Genomic DNA, 22,324 nt, shown 5'->3' with positions numbered 1-22,324 from the left:
CATACCAAAGAAAATTGTCAGTTAATGTGTTGTTATTGCAATGTCGTAAAATCAAATAAAGATGAAGATGTTCAACGTTTAAGAATCAATTTAAGAAATTATGCATTAAAAAATAATTTACCAATGACTTTAGATTCAGTTGAAGCTTATCACATTCTCCGTAATGGAATTACTGGTGGTTTATCAAATGTTCAACATAGAGTAAATCTTAAAGGAATCACGCACATTAATAAACTTTCATATAATCCAGAAACTAAAACTGTATCAAATGAGGACACCACCAACATTATGACTCATTTCGTTGGAGTTGACTTTAATTCATTATATCCTTCATCATTTTCATCTAATCCTCATGATTTCATTCAATATACTGACCATAAAATGTATATGCCGGGAAGATTGAATGGTGTTATCATTTGTGATACAGCAACAAAGAAAGCAAAAGCACTGGGAATAATTAAGAAGAAAAATACTTTATTCGTGGCTGAAGTAAAGGGTCACATTGATGAAAAATACATTAATGATTACATAAACTTTTTACCGATAATAAGAAACTTAGATATTATCACAGATGAAAAAACAATTGGCAGTTTTATGTATAATTACATGAAATCAAACAATCTACCAGTTGACCAGAAACAGAGAAAATTAACTCAGTTAGCATCAACACACAACCAATATCAACCATTTTCTTCTTATTATCTTTGGTATCTAATAGACAGATTTCATTTTATCATCGATGACATTCAATCAATTTTAACATTTACTAAAAACACTTGTTTTAATGAATTTGCGAACAAATTTATGAACGAAAGACAAAAGGCTGAATTAGAAGGAAATAAAGGAAAAAGTTTATTTTGCAAGATTTCACTTAATGGATCATATGGTTACGATGCAATGAATACACAAAATTACGCAAAGACTAAAATAATGAATGCACAGAAGGCACGCGTTGCATGTATGTCAAATAAGTTTAAAAACATAAGAGAAATAGGTGAAGATACATATCAAGTGATGCTCAAAGATAGATTTTATAGATGTGATACATGTTTACAAGAGGCATTCTTCACTTTAGATAATGCTAAATACTGGTATTTAGTTTTCATTTATGATTTTATGTATAAATGCATGAATGTTAATCGTTTTCATTTCATTGAAGGTGATACTGATTCATCTTATTGGGCAATCGCTGGCGACCCAAATCTTCCTAACACTCAAGCATTTCAAGCAATTGTAACCGATAAACAATTTTATGATAAAAACATTTTCAAATTCGCACCATTTGATTTCTTCTGTTTTGATGAGAAATTTAAACCTAAATTAAAGAATAAAGCTGAAGAAAAAGCACATGAGAAGAAGTTATTGGGTTTAGCAATTGAGAAACAAGGTGATAACATGGTTGCTTATGTCCTAAGTGTTATACATCATTCAACGGTTCAATTGATGGAAGTGATTTTAAAAAGATTGCACAAAAAATGAAGGTGTTAGTTTAAGACAAAATAAACAATTAACACCTAAAAATATTTGGATATAATAAATGATAAAGTGATATTTGATGGTCAGAATATTAATTTACAACTTAAAAACGGGTCAATGACTCGCTTAACAATCGGTAAGACTGCATTAACAGGAGCACACACTAAGGCTGTATGTTGTGAAAATGGATGTTGTATGCCATTTATTTAAAATTTTATTTTTAATGAAATGCCACAGAAGAGACAAAAGGAACCGTTAATAATGGTTTTGATACTATGATTCAAAGAGGTGGGCACCCTTAAAACATTTATTTTATTTTTATATAAATGGATAATGTAAATTTAAAAATTTTAATTGATGATTTAGTACTTAATCAAAATTTTCTTAGTTATTATGAATTAAAATCATATCTCCAAAAACATGATAACAATATAACGGGTGATGATATGGAATATTATTATCCATATTATAAAAATGAAATTTTGAAATATCATGATAAAATAATTTCTGAAATTAAAGACAAAATTAAAAATAATGAATATTCAAAGGGAAAAACTAAATCACAACTTAAACAGTTGAAAGATTTCAAAAATAAAGTATTAACAGAGAAGATATTGATGAATTATATAAATTATATAATCCTGAGCCGCAAAAGCCAAAGGAACAAAAACAAAAGGTGCAAAACGCCCAGGTTCTTCAGACCATAAATGAAGCACAAGCTTTAATTTATGATTCATTAGTTAAATCATATTCAGCCCGACTTTTAAATGAAGATCAACTTTTGGAATTCATCCTTCAACATAAACTCGAAGCGGGAAAGTATATCAAACCTTTATATACAGCATATTTAAAACAAATGAATAGAATACATCCAGAATTAATGAAGGAAGGAATGAAATCCAAAATCAAAGCAGATAAAATTAAACCACTTGCAACACCAAAACCTCCAACGACAGTACCGCCTCCTCCTTCAGTTAATCCTTCATCATTCACTTTATTATATCCATTTCAAACATTAAAGAAGCAAAAAGATTTTAAAAAGGGTTTCAAGATATTAAATAAACCAACTGACCCGAAAATTCAACCGTTAAAGGAAAAATTTAGTCGCCCTTCATTTGCTCCATATCCATATTCATACGAAATCGATCATCTGGAATATTCAAAAGGAAAAGTTACTTATTTATTTGCCATTAACATTAACACTAGATATTTATATTGCATTCCGGTGAAAGGGAAAACAGAACAGGAAACAAGAAGAGCTATACAATACTTACTAGATCATGAAAGAGTAGATAATATCAGGGGTGATGGTGATAAAGGATTTCAGGCAACTATGACTCATTATTTCCCACAAATTAATTTTTTCTTTTCATCCTCTCCATATACGTTTCATAATAAAATAGTTGATGCGGTAATGAGAACTCTTAGAGATGCGTTAGGGGTTAACGGTCAGATATACTGGGATGGAAATCATGACTCCATCATACAACAGTTAGTATATTATTATAATAATACATGGCATAGAACTATAAACATGAAACCAGTGGAAATGAAAAATGATATTTCAAAAGAATGGGAATATATTAGAAAGCAAATGGAAAGGTTGAATGATGTTAAACGTGAACAAATTAATTCGGGGCTCATGAATTTTAAACAAGGGGATAAAGTTTTGATTCATCTCGATTATGGAAAAACTGATAAATCAATGACAAAAAGAAGACGAAGATTTGACACAATAGCTGAATTTGTTAGATATATTAACGGCAATGCATTAGTTGAAGTTGACAATAAATTAATAGAAATTCCGATTTATTTTATTACCCCATTATATTTAAATAATATTTAATTTTTTTATTTCGTAAGAAATGAGTGACAACAAAGCAGTCAAGAGTCCAGACGATGAATAATAAAAAGAAACTAAACAGAATTAAATCAAAAATATGCTATTACAAAAAGAAGCCGCAATGTGGTGGGGTTGATGCCCATAAAACTAATGGAACTGAAAACGATGAAGAAATAATCGAAAATTAGAAACTTCGTTCAATCCTTAAACTGGTGAAGCAAAAATAAAAGAATTTAATAGAATAAATAAATTGATTGGAAGAGATGAATTTAATAAAGATGAATTTTAAACTCAATCCAAATTTAATTTTTATTCCTCTTTGACAACATCTCTCTTTCCATCATTACTGCATAACCGCATTTTCTCAGTTTTAGTGGTTTGTTATTTTTAACATGTTCTTGCATCATTTTTATCATTTCCTCCCTTGTTATGATTCGTGGTAAATTTTGAGCTTGTGGGGTATCCATTTATGATAAAAATAAAAATTTGTCATCAGTTATTTTATCGTTAATGGTTTTAGGTTATTCAATAATGAATTATTTTTGAAGAACTGAAGGTGCTACCATGTTACCATGTGCTACCAGGTCATTTAACTTCTCTGAAAAAGTGTGACAACATGACATTTTGACAACAACACAGGAGGAAGGCAGTTATGAATTATTTTTGAAGAACTGAAGGTGCTACTATGTTACCATGTGCTACCAGGTCATTTAACTTCTCTGAAAAAGTGTGACAACATGACATTTTGACAACAACACAGGAGGAAGGCAGTTATGAATTATTTTTGAAGAACTGAAGGTGCTACCATGTTACCATGTGCTACAGGTCATTTAACTTCTCTGAAAAAGTGTGACAACATGACATTTTGACAACAACACAGGAGGAAGGCAGTTATGAATTATTTTTGAAGAACTGAAGGTGCTACCATGTTACCATGTGCTACCAGGTCATTTAACTTCTCTGAAAAAGTGTGACAACATGACATTTTGACAACAACACAGGAGGAAGGCAGTTATGAATTATTTTTGAAGAACTGAAGGTGCTACCATGTTACCATGTGCTACCAGGTCATTTAACTTCTCTGAAAAAGTGTGACAACATGACATTTTGACAACAACACAGGAGGAAGGCAAAAATAAATTCAAATCATACTTTATACTGCCTCATTTACAGATATTTCATCGTCAGTAAATGAATCCTCATTATCGTTTGGTTCAACCTGTTTATATAATCCTTTCATTTCTTCTTTCAAAACATAACACCATGTTTGTTTACCGTCTATTCTTCTATGTTTCCTATCACATTTATCCTTAATACTCATTTGGAAATTCTTGTCTTTCATGTCTGATGGTTTGCAGAATAGAGCATTTTCACACGTCATACCCGCACACAATTCATCATAATGTGTATTTATCCATACATCTAAAGGATTTGTTGATAATTCAATTAAATCTTGTTTGGCTTCAGTCATCGGAATGATTCGTACATTAAATGATGAAAGGTCATATTGCATAAAATACGTCAGTAAATTATCATAAAATTCCTTTGTGCATGAATTCATCAAATTCTTGAAGTAATCAAATTGACCCTTGAATTTACCATTAACTCTTAAAACTACGTATCTTCTGTCTCCAACTTCAATTTTGACAGGGTAAACGTTATTAGTTACGAAAATGAAGTTTGCAACGTTCTGAGCAGTTCTTCTGGGTTGATTCTTTTCATTAATTCTAATCTCATTATCCGTAATAATTGATTTCAAAGCGTTGAAGTTTGCGAGTCTATCTTCACCTACATTCTTGAGTTCATTAAGTACAAGAAACATTTTATTCTCAACTACTGAATTGAAATTACCCGTTAGCTCACCTATTTCAGTAATGTTTTTACATGAATAACCGGCGAGAAGTTCAGAAATAATGTCTGTAAATCTGTTTTTACCTGTTCCCTGAAGTCCTTTCAAAATAATTGCTGTTTCATTCTTGATTCCAGGATGTTGAATCATTGATGCAATCCAGCCGAGTAGGTATTTATACACTTCATCGTTATTATCACAAATGGCTTCTTTAATGAAATTCATAAACATCTCAATTTTTGAGTAATCAAGCTTTTCGAGAACGTTGTATTTATAACCCTGAAACGTTGAGAAAACATCTGGGGAATCAGATTTAAAGCAAACACCCTTAACGGTTAATGAAGACAATTGATTTAATAGTATGTCCCATGCTGTTATGGTTTTACCTTCTTCTTTAAATAATTTAATCATTTTAAGTGACTCTTTCATGTTTGATTGAAGAACGAATGATATTTGATTCATTTTGTCGTGTATGTTGTAATCTTTCTGAATGAAGTATTTGTTTCCATAATCTACAAAACGGATTACACGTGATAAATCCTCAATTACTTCAGAACTGTTTTTATACTGATGATTTTCAGCCCTGCGTCTAATATCCGTTATCAAAAACGAGTCATCAAGTTTTATATCAAATGTTATTTTTGGCTTACGTAATAAAGGTAAAACATATTCATCATAATATTCCTTTTGGTATAGTTTTAGAATCTTCACTAAAACAAATGGAGAAGTCATTAAATGTGCATATCTACTACGTGCTTTTTCAAAATTACTTTTTGCATTTTCAGTTAAATTGCAGAAGTTATAAACGTTATCGTATGCTTCATTAATTAAATGATTAGGTAACGAATTAATTGCTTGAAACAGTGTGAATAAGGTTATTTCTTTTTCTAAATTCATGTTTCCACCGTCATTATGTACTTCAAAATCACAGATGCCATCAACTATGCTCTGGGCAAGTTTATCGTCAATGTTTACATCTTTGTTTTCATTCATGATAGTCTTTATTTCTTCGTTCTTCTGTTCAACTCTTACCTTAATATTCAAATCATTTAATATATCATTCACTGTTCTAGTTAATGTTGAATCATAACTTCCGCGAATGAATGAGTATGTATTGATTGGTTCTGTTGCATTCTTGCGAACTCTTGAATCAGCCATAACCACTAAAGAACGCTTTGAATCATCCATAGAAGTCATGATATCGATATCATAATCATTGCAGGAATAACATTTAATCATTCTGTTCGAAACTGCATAGAAGAAATTAGTGTTGCAATAAATGTGAAGACCTCCTGAAGCGGTTTTAACGATAACATCTTTATCCGAAAGTTTTGATAAAATATCTTTTCTAACTGTTTCTTTAAGTTCATCATTGTATGATTTATTGATATCAACATCTATAATCGTTAAATTTGAAATTTTATTTACTAATAAAGCCATACCAGTTTTCCTTCCTCTTCCTCCATCGTATTTGAGGTAGTTATGTAAATCAATCTTATTTTCACCAATTCTTTCGTTGAGGGTTTTAGTTTCTGCCACAACTAATTCCTCAGCTAATGAATCAATAACTTTTTCATCAGAAATGATAAAGTTGCTGTTGTTGTTTATTGCTGTCATTTATATAGGAATAAAAAAATAAAAATAATTTTAAAACTAACTTTATTTTTGGGTCATTTACACTCATTACGATGAAGAAGTCATGACAAAACATTTCCTGTGTTGTTGTCAAAATGTCATGTTGTCACACTTTTTCAGAGAAGTTAAATGACCTGGTAGCACATGGTAACATGGTAGCACCTTCAGTTCTTCAAAAATAATTCATAACTGCCTTCCTCCTGTGTTGTTGTCAAAATGTCATGTTGTCACACTTTTTCAGAGAAGTTAAATGACCTGGTAGCACATGGTAACATGGTAGCACCTTCAGTTCTTCAAAATAATTCATAACTGCCTTCCTCCTGTGTTGTTGTCAAAATGTCATGTTGTCACACTTTTTCAGAGAAGTTAAATGACCTGGTAGCACATGGTAACATGGTAGCACCTTCAGTTCTTCAAAAATAATTCATAACTGCCTTCCCCTGCTGTGTTGTCAAAATGTCATGTTGTCACACTTTTTCAGAGAAGTTAAATGACCTGGTAGCACATGGTAACATGGTAGCACCTTCAGTTCTTCAAAAATAATTCATAACTGCCTTCCCCTGCTGTGTTGTCAAAATGTCATGTTGTCACACTTTTTCAGAGAAGTTAAATGACCTGGTAGCACATGGTAACATGGTAGCACCTTCAGTTCTTCAAAAATAATTCATAACTGCCTTCCTCCTGTGTTGTTGTCAAAATGTCATGTTGTCACACTTTTTCAGAGAAGTTAAATGACCTGGTAGCACATGGTAACATGGTAGCACCTTCAGTTCTTCAAAAATAATTCATAACTGCCTTCCTCCTGTGTTGTTGTCAAAATGTCATGTTGTCACACTTTTTCAGAGAAGTTAAATGACCTGGTAGCACATGGTAACATGGTAGCACCTTCAGTTCTTCAAAAATAATTCATAACTGCCTTCCTCCTGTGTTGTTGTCAAAATGTCATGTTGTCACACTTTTTCAGAGAAGTTAAATGACCTGGTAGCACATGGTAACATGGTAGCACCTTCAGTTCTTCAAAAATAATTCATTATTGAATAACCTAAAACCATTAACGATAAAATAACTGATGACAAATTTTTATTTTTATCATAAATGGATACCCCACAAGCTCAAAATTTACCACGAATCATAACAAGGGAGGAAATGATAAAAATGATGCAAGAACATGTTAAAAATAACAAACCACTAAAACTGAGAAAATGCGGTTATGCAGTAATGATGGAAAGAGAGATGTTGTCAAAGAGGAATAAAAATTAAATTTGGATTGAGTTTAAAAATTCATCTTTATTAAATTCATCTCTTCCAATCAATTTATTTATTCTATTAAATTCTTTTATTTTTGCTTCACCCAGTTTAAGGATTGAACGATAAGTTTCTAATTTTTCGATTATTTCTTCATCGTTTTCAGTTCCATTAGTTTTATGGGCATCAACCCCACCACATTGCGGCTTCTTTTTGTAATAGCATATTTTTGATTTAATTCTGTTTAGTTTCTTTTTATATTCATCGTCTGGACTCTTGACTGCTTTGTTGTCACTCATTTCTTACGAAATAAAAAAATTAAATATTATTTAAATATAATGGGGTAATAAAATAAATCGGAATTTCTATTAATTTATTGTCAACTTCAACTAATGCATTGCCGTTAATATATCTAACAAATTCAGCTATTGTGTCAAATCTTCGTCTTCTTTTTGTCATTGATTTATCAGTTTTTCCATAATCGAGATGAATCAAAACTTTATCCCCTTGTTTAAAATTCATGAGCCCCGAATTAATTTGTTCACGTTTAACATCATTCAACCTTTCCATTTGCTTTCTAATATATTCCCATTCTTTTGAAATATCATTTTTCATTTCCACTGGTTTCATGTTTATAGTTCTATGCCATGTATTATTATAATAATATACTAACTGTTGTATGATGGAGTCATGATTTCCATCCCAGTATATCTGACCGTTAACCCCTAACGCATCTCTAAGAGTTCTCATTACCGCATCAACTATTTTATTATGAAACGTATATGGAGAGGATGAAAAGAAAAAATTAATTTGTGGGAAATAATGAGTCATAGTTGCCTGAAATCCTTTATCACCATCACCCCTGATATTATCTACTCTTTCATGATCTAGTAAGTATTGTATAGCTCTTCTTGTTTCCTGTTCTGTTTTCCCTTTCACCGGAATGCAATATAAATATCTAGTGTTAATGTTAATGGCAAATAAATAAGTAACTTTTCCTTTTGAATATTCCAGATGATCGATTTCGTATGAATATGGATATGGAGCAAATGAAGGGCGACTAAATTTTTCCTTTAACGGTTGAATTTTCGGGTCAGTTGGTTTATTTAATATCTTGAAACCCTTTTTAAAATCTTTTTGCTTCTTTAATGTTTGAAATGGATATAATAAAGTGAATGATGAAGGATTAACTGAAGGAGGAGGCGGTACTGTCGTTGGAGGTTTTGGTGTTGCAAGTGGTTTAATTTTATCTGCTTTGATTTTGGATTTCATTCCTTCCTTCATTAATTCTGGATGTATTCTATTCATTTGTTTTAAATATGCTGTATATAAAGGTTTGATATACTTTCCCGCTTCGAGTTTATGTTGAAGGATGAATTCCAAAAGTTGATCTTCATTTAAAAGTCGGGCTGAATATGATTTAACTAATGAATCATAAATTAAAGCTTGTGCTTCATTTATGGTCTGAAGAACCTGGGCGTTTTGCACCTTTTGTTTTTGTTCCTTTGGCTTTTGCGGCTCAGGATTATATAATTTATATAATTCATCAATATCTTCTCCTGTTAATACTTTATTTTTGAAATCTTTCAACTGTTTAAGTTGTGATTTAGTTTTTCCCTTTGAATATTCATTATTTTTAATTTTGTCTTTAATTTCAGAAATTATTTTATCATGATATTTCAAAATTTCATTTTTATAATATGGATAATAATATTCCATATCATCACCCGTTATATTGTTATCATGTTTTTGGAGATATGATTTTAATTCATAATAACTAAGAAAATTTTGATTAAGTACTAAATCATCAATTAAAATTTTTAAATTTACATTATCCATTTATATAAAAATAAAATAAATGTTTTAAGGGTGCCCACCTCTTTGAATCATAGTATCAAAACCATTATTAACGGTTCCTTTTGTCTCTTCTGTGGCATTTCATTAAAAATAAAAAATAAATTCTTTTAAATAAATGGCATACAACATCCATTTTCACAACATACAGCCTTAGTGTGTGCTCCTGTTAATGCAGTCTTACCGATTGTTAAGCGAGTCATTGACCCGTTTTTAAGTTGTAAATTAATATTCTGACCATCAAATATCACTTTATCATTTATTATATCCAAATATTTTTTAGGTGTTAATTGCTTATTTTGTCTTAAACTAACACCCTTCATTTTTTGTGCAATCTTTTTAAAATCACTTCCATCAATTGAACCGTTGAATGATGTATAACACTTAGGACATAACGCCACCATGTTATCACCTTGTTTCTCAATTGCTAAACCCAATAACTTCTTCTCATGTGCTTTTTCTTCAGCTTTATTCTTTAATTTAGGTTTAAATTTCTCATCAAAACAGAAGAAATCAAATGGTGCGAATTTGAAAATGTTTTTATCATAAAATTGTTTATCGGTTACAATTGCTTGAAATGCTTGAGTGTTAGGAAGATTTGGGTCGCCAGCGATTGCCCAATAAGATGAATCAGTATCACCTTCAATGAAATGAAAACGATTAACATTCATGCATTTATACATAAAATCATAAATGAAAACTAAATACCAGTATTTAGCATTATCTAAAGTGAAGAATGCCTCTTGTAAACATGTATCACATCTATAAAATCTATCTTTGAGCATCACTTGATATGTATCTTCACCTATTTCTCTTATGTTTTTAAACTTATTTGACATACATGCAACGCGTGCCTTCTGTGCATTCATTATTTTAGTCTTTGCGTAATTTTGTGTATTCATTGCATCGTAACCATATGATCCATTAAGTGAAATCTTGCAAAATAAACTTTTTTCTTTATTTCCTTCTAATTCAGCCTTTTGTCTTTCGTTCATAAATTTGTTCGCAAATTCATTAAAACAAGTGTTTTTAGTAAATGTTAAAATTGATTGAATGTCATCGATGATAAAATGAAATCTGTCTATTAGATACCAAAGATAATAAGAAGAAAATGGTTGATATTGGTTGTGTGTTGATGCTAACTGAGTTAATTTTCTCTGTTTCTGGTCAACTGGTAGATTGTTTGATTTCATGTAATTATACATAAAACTGCCAATTGTTTTTTCATCTGTGATAATATCTAAGTTTCTTATTATCGGTAAAAAGTTTATGTAATCATTAATGTATTTTTCATCAATGTGACCCTTTACTTCAGCCACGAATAAAGTATTTTTCTTCTTAATTATTCCCAGTGCTTTTGCTTTCTTTGTTGCTGTATCACAAATGATAACACCATTCAATCTTCCCGGCATATACATTTTATGGTCAGTATATTGAATGAAATCATGAGGATTAGATGAAAATGATGAAGGATATAATGAATTAAAGTCAACTCCAACGAAATGAGTCATAATGTTGGTGGTGTCCTCATTTGATACAGTTTTAGTTTTGGATTATATGAAAGTTTTATTAATGTGCGTGATTCTTTAAGATTTACTCTATGTTGAACATTTGATAAACCACCAGTAATTCCATTACGGAGAATGTGATAAGCTTCAACTGAATCTAAAGTCATTGGTAAATTATTTTTTAATGCATAATTTCTTAAATTGATTCTTAAACGTTGAACATCTTCATCTTTATTTGATTTTACGACATTGCAATAACAACACATTAACTGACAATTTTCTTTGGTATGTGGTTTTTCATTATCGATTCTATCTAATGTTGGTTTATTTGCATATGTAAACGCTTTACCACACATTTTGCATTTAGATGAAAGGATTAAATCGTGATAGTATTGAAAATCATCCATTGAAACATTATTTTTACTATCCCTTTCTGCTTTTTTCATCTTGTTTCTTATATGATTCAATTTTACATTTCCAATACTTTTTCGTTAATTCAAAACTTGATTCTATCTCTTCCTCAGGATATTTTTCATTAGGATTAAAGTCTTTATATGCTAAAGCGTAACGAATCATTGAAGCATTCGATGATAAAGAAAGATTATGAAGCATATCAATTTTATAAACAAATGTTTCTTCAATAATTTTATCAATTGGGTCAATCATAATTTCAACATCTTTATTGCAATAATGAATAAAATATTCTAATCTATTCTTAAAGTTTTTAGCATCATTGAGATATATTTGATAATCACTATCTGATATAGTTTCTTGGGTTAATGCTGAATAAAATGAATCTTTCGTGAATGGTTCCTCTTTATATAATTCTTCTTCGTAATTCTCCCATGTGATAAATTGATAAGGGAAAAAGGATTTAACACGTGATTTATTGTTTCCGAAATCTTGAGTGAATTGGTCTAATGTCCCACCTGCTATATAATTTCTGATGTCAATAAATCTCAATTCATATGGAACGTTTGTTTTCTTTACAATGACTTGCTTAAATTGTGAAGATGAACCCAGTATTGATTTTATTTTCCATTTTGCAGTGTTTAAATCACGAAGAATTAAATTTAAATCAAACTTTCCCGAATTAAAACCTATGATATTCACTTTATTGAATTCCTCATCTAGAAGTTCTTTAAATGCTTCCTTCTGTTTTTCATTTAATGTATGAGACAAAGTCCCCGCCGTTTGGTCCGTTTGTGACTTCATTAATTCTTCATATTGTTCAATATTTGATTTAGCAACCAATGAACAGGTTGAAAATAAAAACTCAATCCAATCAGAAATAAAAGAATCACTCGAAGTTAAGCAAAAATTCCTCGTATATGTTTTATCATTTAATTTAACCGTTGATGATACCATGAATGGTTTTAAGTAAGCGTTCAAAGTTGCACACTCAGAAAGTTGTAATTCTTCTTTAGTCTCTAATGTTTCGAAGTCAAAAGTAATATAATATCTTGTCGGTTTATAATATTCCTGCAAATTATGAGCTAATAACCACTGATATATCTTCTGTTTCGTAATATGTGGTGCATATGGTTGTTGGGTCTTTTGCAATTGAACGTCTTGAATTAATCTCCCATTATTTTCTTTACATTTCTCACAATGCTTTAAAAATCTTCTTTGGTTTTTCCTTTCTGGATCATCACGGATAGAATAAACTTCTTCTTTACAAAATGGACAAACTTTATAGCCGGTGAGTGCTTCAACGTCTGTTATTCTGTCAGCGTGAAGTTTTCCACATGGACTCTGTGTTAATAAAATATTTACTGTTTCAAATTCTGGATCTATCATTATTGATTCCACTAATGGAAAGTCTACCTTATTTATGTCCACGTCTTCTGGTTGAGGATCACAATAATAGAAATCAATATTAACATTTAACATTCTCGCTAATCTCTCACTTTCTGATGAAATGTCAAACCCTTCATAGGCATCTATTGCTTCATTTAAATAGCTTCTACGAGTTTTAGGATTAACACCATCAGGAATGTTATAGAAGCGTTTAAATAACCTTCTACCTTCTGCTCTAATTTGATTATCATTCATTTTAGCGGTTCCGTTTTTGTTCATTTATGTAAGAATAAAAAAATAAATAAAAATAAAGTTTATTTTTTAAAGTCCGTAAAATGAATTAAGAACACATAAATTTTTATCATCTGCGACGTGACGAATACATTTTAATTTACTCAAGAATGCGTACCCTGATACATTAAATCTAATTCCTGTCTTATTTAATTTCACAACTTTGAAAAGGAATGTATGAATAGCTATAAAATGATGAGAAGATGTTTTATGGGTTGCTTCCATTTTTTCTGAAATAAATGAATAAATATAATGTTTATAAGTTTTCATATCTTTTATGTTCTTAATAACGAATGGTATAGACCTTTCAACTTCGTCTTCCTTCGGTGCTGTTCTTTCATATGAAACATTATTGGTATCTTCAATAATGAAACCACAATCACACAAAATTTTATATGTTCCAATGGTTTCTTTTGATATTTTATCTAATAAATCAAAAACTTTATCAACACCTGTGCATTTATTTAAATAATAATTTGTGTAAATATCATGATCTTCTTTCTTAATCGTATTAGTTGCATATGTCACGTTTTTAAGAGCTTTTTTGAATTTCTCAGAATCAAGAGGAGGTGAAAGTAGGATACAGGGGTATTCTTCATTATCAATAAATTGTAACTTATGTTTACGAATAAATTTAGTACCTTCTTCTGAAAGTGTTTCGTCTATTTCGCCATCTAATAAATTTTGTGTTGATTCTGAGACATAATTTTTATATCTTTCTTCATGAGATTTCTGAACTGCTGATTCTGAAGCTGGGATATTCATTAAACCCTCTACTTCATTTTCATTATATTTTTCAACTTCTCTTAATTCCTTAATTTTTTCATCTATTTCATCTCTTATTTTTTCCAGTTTTTCAATTTCATTGTATTCATCATCATCTTTAATCCGTTCTTCATAATATTCAGGGAAAACATCAGGTTCTTTAGGTTTTTCTTCTCAGATGTGGGATATAAGAAATTTATAACATCATCTTTATTCATTTTTCCATCATAATCTAAATCATTTAATAAACTCGGCAAATTTTTGACAATTTCTTAAATAATATTTACTAACTTCATAACACATCTCATCTAATATATCCTTTATTTCCTCATTTGTGAATCCTAATTTTTTAACGTCGTTAGTCTTGACGCTCATTTCATACAAAATAAAAATAAATTATTCAAAAATGTAAGACATGAATTTTTAAAGTTTATTTTTTAAATTTTTTATTTTTTACTTCATTATGTAAAGGGTTTGTGAAAATTTCTTACGATTCTGAAAATTTTTAAATCATGATTTATTTCAAAACGTAAGAATAAAAAGCGTCAGAATCATACATTTATTTTATTGATTGTATGAAAATTACTTACAAAATCGGTCAATATTGTGTGAATTCTTACGTTTACAAAAAAAGTCACACAACCCATCATATTCTACTACTAGTGAATTCTGTTTTATATAATGTTTGATCTAGAACATTCAATTAAACATTTGATTGTAATATTGGTCTCAATGTTAAATATTAGTAAATATGATTCTGTAAAGTTTTTATATAAAAAGCTGAAATTTAATCATGAAACATTTAAGCATATGCAATAGATGAATGTTTCTAAGCAGATTTGGCGGATTAAATAATGAAATTTAGTGGAGATTTTTGCGGCTCAGCAAGAATAAAGCTTTTTGATGAACGTTTTCATAAATTAAAATAAGATCGAAGATACAATTTGTAAAACGTAATAAAATAAAAAGGTACATTCACTATTTTTGACAAAATTTTAAATTTTCATGGGGTTGTAAATCTTATAATAACTAGATGAATAAGGAATGAATCCCAGTATAATGTGCATCATTATATTAAACACTATATGTAAGGCTAATGATTCTATTAACACTTATGAAGATCTATAGTATTTGAGCAGATAAATTTGATAATTTCCAAAACTCTTATATTTCAAAATTAAAGTGTGCGAATGCATTTAAATGAGAGCAAAAAGAGATTGATGCTGTTAAAACTAGGTGTTAATTTGCAATTATTTCGCATCACAAGAACTACCCAGTAAATTCGGCTATCTTTCTTTGCAATTATTCTCCATTATACCTATAATATAATGGTTAGGGTTTGAAGAAAAGTTACTAGAGAATTATTGACTTTTGAAATAATGCAGAATTTTACTTGAAGAAATCATTAAGTTATGAGTTCCAAATTGCTAAGCATGACGAAGGATCATTAAATTTGCTACAATTAAATACATTTATTGCAGAATTAAGATTTTTGAAATTAAAAGTTTGAAATATTGCCTTTTTGAATAAAAATTTAAATTTTATTATATAATCATGATAATATCTTATAGAAATTAAAAGAAAATATTTTAAACCATTCAAATATTTTGAATGTCTTATCAATTTAAAATATTAAAAGATAGCTTGATTTTATCATCATTAGTTGTTATCAAAGTTTTCTTCTTTTGATGAACAACAGTAAATGATTTGTTAATAGCTTGTCTTCCTTTTTTGCACCAAAATCAAAATTCTCACCCGATCAGTAATCGAAAATTTTGTAGCATACGATTATTTTCCATTGAAAAATTATCACTAAAAAACTTTAAAAAATTAACTTTTATTCTTAATTTCATGTATGAAGGAGGTAGGAAATGACTTTAAGATTGACATCCTATTCATGGCTAAAGTTTTAGGAACTTTGAAGCCTAATTTGATATTGAAATTTTGGAAGATCAATGAATATGGGGATAAAAGTTGCATATCCTTGGACATTAAGAGGACATGTTATGAGAGTGGATAGCGTTCGACGATTCACTGAAAAAGTTACTCCTCGAAAAGACTATCTCAAGCCATCAAGTTTTTTGAATATTTTCTATCGTCTTTTTATTTTTAGTAAATTAGGATGCTCATTAAACAGTATGATTAAATATAGTAAAATTTTTAATTTATTTTTCAAGGGAAAATAATCGTACGCTACAAAATTCTTTCGATTCATCATTCAATTGAGAATGATAATTTTGTAGCATTTTTCTAAAAAACGCTACAAAATTATTAAGTTATGATGATAATCTTGCACTCAATTTTGAAACTCTCTGATTTACAAATAAGCATTCCTTTGGAAAAGCAGTCCTATTATGATTCAAGATATTTTAAAGCCCCTATTTCATACAATGCGCAGATCGATTCGAAATTGCAAGAACTCTCAAGAAAAATGCAGCAGCAAAGAAGATTCCATAGTTTCTAGCATCAAAAATTTACAACCTTAATACAACAGTTAAAGAGAAGCTCGAAAAGAAAATAATTAACCATAAAGCTGGAAACCATTCGATATATACTATTAGATCTAATAAAAAGTTAATTATAACATATTTTACATGCTATTTGTTAACTCTGTTCCATTATATTACCATATATATCTTTTTGAAATCTAAAATATTTTTACGATTTTAACCATGTGTTGTTGAAACCATATATCAATCTTAGCTAAAGTATAGTTTATGAGTCTGTCACCATCTAACGTATGAATTTTCAAAAATGTCAAATATGTTCATTTTTTCTGTATATTCAGCCATAATTTCACGTAGTTATACTATTCAACTATTATTTAATATTTTTATCGATTTAAATATATGATGAGATGCTTAGTTCTCCTGGAAATCGATTTTTAATCGCAATTTTAACTTTGCAAAAAAAATTCAAAAATAAAAATCTCTCTCAATTTTCTAAGTTTTATAACTCGCCAAATCTCTAGCCAAATTTTTTGGCCCGTATAAATATTGTTAGGCACTATATAGGGATGCTATTTATCCTATTTTCATCCCATTTTACTGTTATCGCCTAGTGAATGTACCTTTGAAAACAATTCATTTTGAACCGTTAATTTTTGAACGAGTAAATCCATGAAAAAATTTTTGACACTTATGTAGTTACTTGCAACTACTATCGCCATTAATAAGAATTAATCATAATAAGGATCAGTTGACAAAATTAATCTTTGAAATTTTTGAATATTAAACTTGATTTTCGATTTTTAATTATTTGTCTGATTAGAATTGCAATCATCAATAATATGTAATAAACAGAAATTCATCAAAAGTGACAGCTCTCAATTTTTTGACATTTGTAAATTCTAAATTGAATGAGAAAAATGAAATAATACTAAGCATAATACAATATTCTAGATTTAATTATAATTAGGAAAAAGTTGGTTTTGAGAGTACTTTTCATAGGCATATAGAATGAAATCTTCTGAAAAATAATATCACATAAACTCATATTATTTTCTAATATATAACTATTTTATATAAAAATCAAATTCAATGATCTTAAAAGCGAAGGATAAACCTCAAAATTTACGAATATAATGAGTGGGAATATAATGCTTATCTATCATAAAACCATATGAAATATCAATTTTTGCGTTACGCCTAATTTTTGACGACAATTAGCAAAAAATGTTAAATGTTAACACTCAGTCCATTTGAATATGAAAAATAAAATTGACTTTGATTAAATGTTTTTATTTATCATGCAATTCTTCTTGCGACCAAAGATTTGAATAAAAGTTCAAAAAATAAGATAGCTTAAAAAATAATATACGGTAGTGTTTACTAATAGATGAATAGTATATAAATTCTATTAAAATGGATTTGATCCAAAAAAATATATAAAATTTGATCATAAATAAAATCGTTTTAAATTACTTCTTCATTTAAATTATAACAATTATTTTTGGTTTTATATTTTTTTGGATCAAATCCATTTTAATAGAATTTATATACTATTCATCTATTAGTAAACACTACCGTATATTATTTTTTAAGCTATCTTATTTTTTGAACTTTTATTCAAATCTTTGTCGCAAGAAGAATTGCATGATAAATAAAAACATTTAATCAAAGTCAATTTTATTTTTCATATTCAAATGGACTGAGTGTTAACATTTAACATTTTTTGCTAATTGTCGTCAAAAATTAGGCGTAAAGCAAAAATTGATATTTCATATGGTTTTATGATAGATAAGCATTATATTCCCACTCATTATATTCGTAAATTTTGAGGTTTATCCTTCGCTTTTAAGATCATTGAATTTGATTTTTATATAAAATAGTTATATATTAGAAAATAATATGAGTTTATGTGATATTATTTTTCAGAAGATTTTGTGTTCTTCTTCAAAATTTTATTTTTTTATTAAAAAGAATCTTTACAAAATATACATTTACTTTAATTAATATTTAAAAACGTGCTCTATCAAAAGTTCCAAAAATTCAATATTTTAGCTTTTCTGAGGTGTCACTTTTGATGAATTTCTGTTTACAACAAAATGTCTTGATTTTGAATTTCAAAATAGTCATGATTAAAAATGTGAACCAAATTGCAAATTTTTAATAAAACCAAACAATCCATGATGCATACTGTTATAAATTTATGAGAAAGACAGGACTAACAAAATTAGATATTTACATTTATTCAATATTCAAAATGTTTATTTTGAATTATCAATATAATTAAATCATATTGCATTTCATGCACGATTTTTCTCTCAAAAAATTGAATTGCTATTCAACTGCGATTTTGAGATGACTATATTTTTTCAAGAAATAAACTTTTTACAAAAGGATAAACCAAAGATAATAAGAAAACGCCTTTATTAAATTGTAATTCAAAAAGTGTGTTTTTTCTTTCAATAGAATTGAATTTTCATTCAATTATCATGGCAATTTTTTAAACTTGTACCAATATTGTAAAACTCTGGTTATTCATTAATGTTTCTGGAAAAAAATTCAACGCTTCAATCAAATAAAGCGAGGTATGTAAATGGATCCTTATTGGGATGGGAGTTGTATGGATCCATCTTACTACGACAACTGCTATAATGAAATTGAGGAAAATTCGGTCTCTAGCAATTTAGAAGATGTTGATCCAGGGCTGAAAATTATCCAAGATTTTTCAACAAATCCAACAGATATCGAAAAATTTCAAAGCCTAAAAGACGTTACAGACGAACAAACGCTATGTTCAGTCACAAACTACGTGAAATTACAAGTTTTTTTTAATATTTTAGATCAATATTCCGATGTAAAAGAAATATGCACCTTAGATGTGCAAATACTTTCAATACTCCTTAAGAATTCGGCAGCCAAAATATATGATGAAACATTTATGGAATTTTTATTATCCCATCAAAACCTTATCATCGCACCGTTACTATATTATCCGATTCACTACCTAGGTAGTAATAGAGATACGACAAAAGTTATAATAGACATTTGTAACGAAATTTTAGAATCCATAAATTTTGATGATTCATTTGATGAAACCTCAATTAATCAGATCAGATATTTATTACTAACGATGTACGATTACAGTCGCAACACTGGATCAATCAATTTCCAAAGAGATTTAGAAGAACAATTTACAAGAATTATAGACAATCCAAATGAAACTTGGAAGCCATGCATTGGACCATTTTACAAGTTACTGTCGGTTATTTCACTTCATGAAAAAAATTTTCAGAAATCTTTCGATTATATCTCGAAATATGCAGAAACAGATAATATAGATTCGATAACTCAAGACTCTATCGAAGGAGCTTTAGAATACATATATAGTTACATTCAAAACGATACTATAAACACATTAAATGAAGATGATATCATACAAATTATGGATCTGATGCTTTATATTCGATTCAAGTTAGATAGCCAAGTTGTTTTGTTGGATATTGTAGAATTTCTTGCGAATAAGAACGAAATATTTTATGAAAGCGAATCTTTGATGGAATTACTCATAGATTCGTTTAATGAAGCCGATTTGATTAGCGAAACGAGAATTTATCTGCTCATGTTAATTTTAGAAAATTATCCTAGAGATGAAAACTGGTTTTACATGGAACCTCAAATTTATGATAGGATAATACTGAATTCTGATAAACTAGAAACATTCCAAAATGGAAAAATCCTGATTCAAAGAATAAGAGCAGAATATAAAACGAATATTAGACGCTAATCCTGTTAATCATGTTATTAATCTTGTTTGTTTGTTTGTTATAAAGATAATTTCTATCACTTATACATGTTATTTTTTTAAATATATTAAAATTTAAGAACAAAATCATGATTTTTGCAGTTAAGAATAAACTATATTCGAATGAAACTTGCTGTAATTGTTTTTGTTAGCTATACTTGTGAAACAAAAATTGAAATCTGATCAATATTCAATTTTCAGCCATGCTCTTCTCAACATTCCTCAAAATATAAATAGAAATAGCAAATAATTAGATAAATTAACTCTAAAATTAGATTTATGAGAAAAGAGTTGTTTTATATTGATAAATTGTGAGAAATTTTGATCAATTGGATGGAATGTAGAGCCAAAAAATGCCTATTGAGCATTCAGAACTCCATAGAAGTTAAAAATTTAAGAATTATTCTCGAAAATACGAAATTATATATAAAATTTTTATTAAATAAACAAATTATCTATTCTTAAGCTTCAGACGGTTCTTCTTTTGTCTTTCTAGTTCAGCATAATACTCGATACGTTTTCTCTTTTCTTCTTGCTTTGCCTTGACCCAATCAACGTACCAGACGATTGTATCTGCTCGTTTGTATACAATAAAGCAGAAAAGAATGGTTGCGAAACAAAGAGGAATCTGAATTGTGTAAAATGGCATTCCTCCTCTTTCTCTCATAGAATAATAGAAGTTCACGGGCTTTACAAACGGTTTTAACCAAATTCCTGGTCCATAACCTGTCAATTGATGATTTACGATATCTTCGACGAAAGAATCGATATATTTCTCATCAAGAGGCTTATCATAGACCCAGAATGTATATGATGATCGATTAAGGAATGCTATGTATCCATAGTCCTTCGGTTTCTGATTTATATATCTACAAATCGAAGGAGAGAGAATACAGTTCGTCTGTGTAACTGCCATGTAGTTCTCGACCACTTCTGCGAATGGTTTGATGATTGGCCCGAATTCGTCAGGTCTTACGAAAACAGCAAATGGAATTTTGTATTTGAAGGAAATATCGCTTATTGCTTGAGTGTAATGTGTAAGGAATGGTATATTGCGACGAATTATGAAGGCTTCTGCGTTTTGATATGTTAATGTTTCCATCATTTTGAAAGTTTTGTTTCCTTTGTGAGATGTTAAGTAAGGAGCATGCAGTGATTTGTCTTTGAGTAGGAAAATCTGTGTGGGTAAGAATTTCATGTTTTTGGCAATTTGTTTTGCGATTTCGATTGAATCTTTGTCATTTGTCGAAATATTAAATAAGAAATACTCTCCATCATTGAGATCTGGATTTAGATTTTCTTGGATTTGTTTGGAGATGAATGGGGAGTATTTACTTTTCCTAACTTTAATAATTGGCGAAGCAGTGATGTTTCTAAGATATTGAGTAACGCTGTTAATATGGAGTCGACCATTGTAAATTTCTGGAGTTGATTGTGGAGTTTCATACCATAAAAGTCTTGGAATTTCTTTTCTGTCAAATTGATGGCATAATTCGAGATTTTTGCTGCATAAAACGTCTGCATATGTTGCAATATCTCTGTATTCGTCTGCATCTGAGAGAATATTCCATTGGCTTAGGAATTGTTGACTTTCTAAATTCGAATTATCCCAAATGTAGACAAAAACGCTTTTGGTTGATGGGGACTTGAATATTTTGTTGTACTTTTTCTTGTCCAGCTCGATGGATTTAGACATCGAAAAAGTTAGTAAAAGAGAAATAAGCATCTATAAAAAATAATGAGAATATCACTGAGCGAAATATATTTATTATGGCCAACTGATGTGATACTCCTGATTACAATTAATGA

At 29.1% G+C, this 22,324-nt stretch overlaps 6 protein-coding genes across 6 annotated transcripts, besides 5 other annotated features; 2 read left to right on the top strand and 4 right to left on the bottom strand.

Moving 5' to 3' along the window:
* Window positions 1-14,410: part of a mobile genetic element that runs on past the window's edge.
* On the top strand, window positions 289-1,079 carry TVAGG3_0751530 (DNA/RNA polymerases family; the record flags this gene model as incomplete). Its single annotated transcript, XM_051245266.1, has 1 exon — window positions 289-1,079. A coding segment is annotated over one exon (791 nt), but the record flags the coding sequence as incomplete, so codon positions are not given.
* Window positions 8,060-8,347, bottom strand: TVAGG3_0751520 (uncharacterized protein; the record flags this gene model as incomplete). Its single annotated transcript, XM_051245265.1, has 1 exon — window positions 8,060-8,347. The coding sequence occupies one exon, from the start codon at window positions 8,345-8,347 to the stop codon at window positions 8,060-8,062; it is 288 nt and encodes a 95-aa protein (XP_051091852.1).
* TVAGG3_0751510 (uncharacterized protein) lies at window positions 9,367-9,887 on the bottom strand (the record flags this gene model as incomplete). Its single annotated transcript, XM_051245264.1, has 1 exon — window positions 9,367-9,887. A coding segment is annotated over one exon (521 nt), but the record flags the coding sequence as incomplete, so codon positions are not given.
* On the bottom strand, window positions 10,013-10,897 carry TVAGG3_0751500 (DNA/RNA polymerases family; the record flags this gene model as incomplete). Its single annotated transcript, XM_051245263.1, has 1 exon — window positions 10,013-10,897. The coding sequence occupies one exon, from the start codon at window positions 10,895-10,897 to the stop codon at window positions 10,013-10,015; it is 885 nt and encodes a 294-aa protein (XP_051091850.1).
* An 819-nt stretch (window positions 14,411-15,229) lies between the features above and the next one.
* Window positions 15,230-16,014: a mobile genetic element.
* A 525-nt stretch (window positions 16,015-16,539) lies between these two features.
* Window positions 16,540-17,341: a mobile genetic element.
* Window positions 17,342-17,558: 217 nt separating this feature from the next.
* Window positions 17,559-17,595: a mobile genetic element.
* Window positions 17,596-18,772: 1,177 nt separating this feature from the next.
* Window positions 18,773-18,810: a mobile genetic element.
* Window positions 18,811-19,255: 445 nt separating this feature from the next.
* Window positions 19,256-20,550, top strand: TVAGG3_0751440 (uncharacterized protein; the record flags this gene model as incomplete). The annotated part of the gene is made up of 1 exon (XM_001314768.2): window positions 19,307-20,497. The coding sequence occupies one exon, from the start codon at window positions 19,307-19,309 to the stop codon at window positions 20,495-20,497; it is 1,191 nt and encodes a 396-aa protein (XP_001314803.1).
* A 370-nt stretch (window positions 20,551-20,920) lies between these two features.
* On the bottom strand, window positions 20,921-22,268 carry TVAGG3_0751430 (glutaredoxin domain-containing protein; the record flags this gene model as incomplete). Its single annotated transcript, XM_001314769.1, has 1 exon — window positions 20,967-22,211. The coding sequence occupies one exon, from the start codon at window positions 22,209-22,211 to the stop codon at window positions 20,967-20,969; it is 1,245 nt and encodes a 414-aa protein (XP_001314804.1).
* Between the last annotated feature and the right edge of the window lie 56 nt (window positions 22,269-22,324).

This window comes from Trichomonas vaginalis, chromosome III, assembly GCF_026262505.1.
Source record: "Trichomonas vaginalis G3 chromosome III, whole genome shotgun sequence".
Classification (NCBI taxonomy): Eukaryota; Parabasalia; order Trichomonadida; family Trichomonadidae; genus Trichomonas; species Trichomonas vaginalis.
The sequence above is the reverse complement of the archived record's forward strand: the minus strand, read 5'-3'. Positions and strand labels throughout refer to the sequence as shown.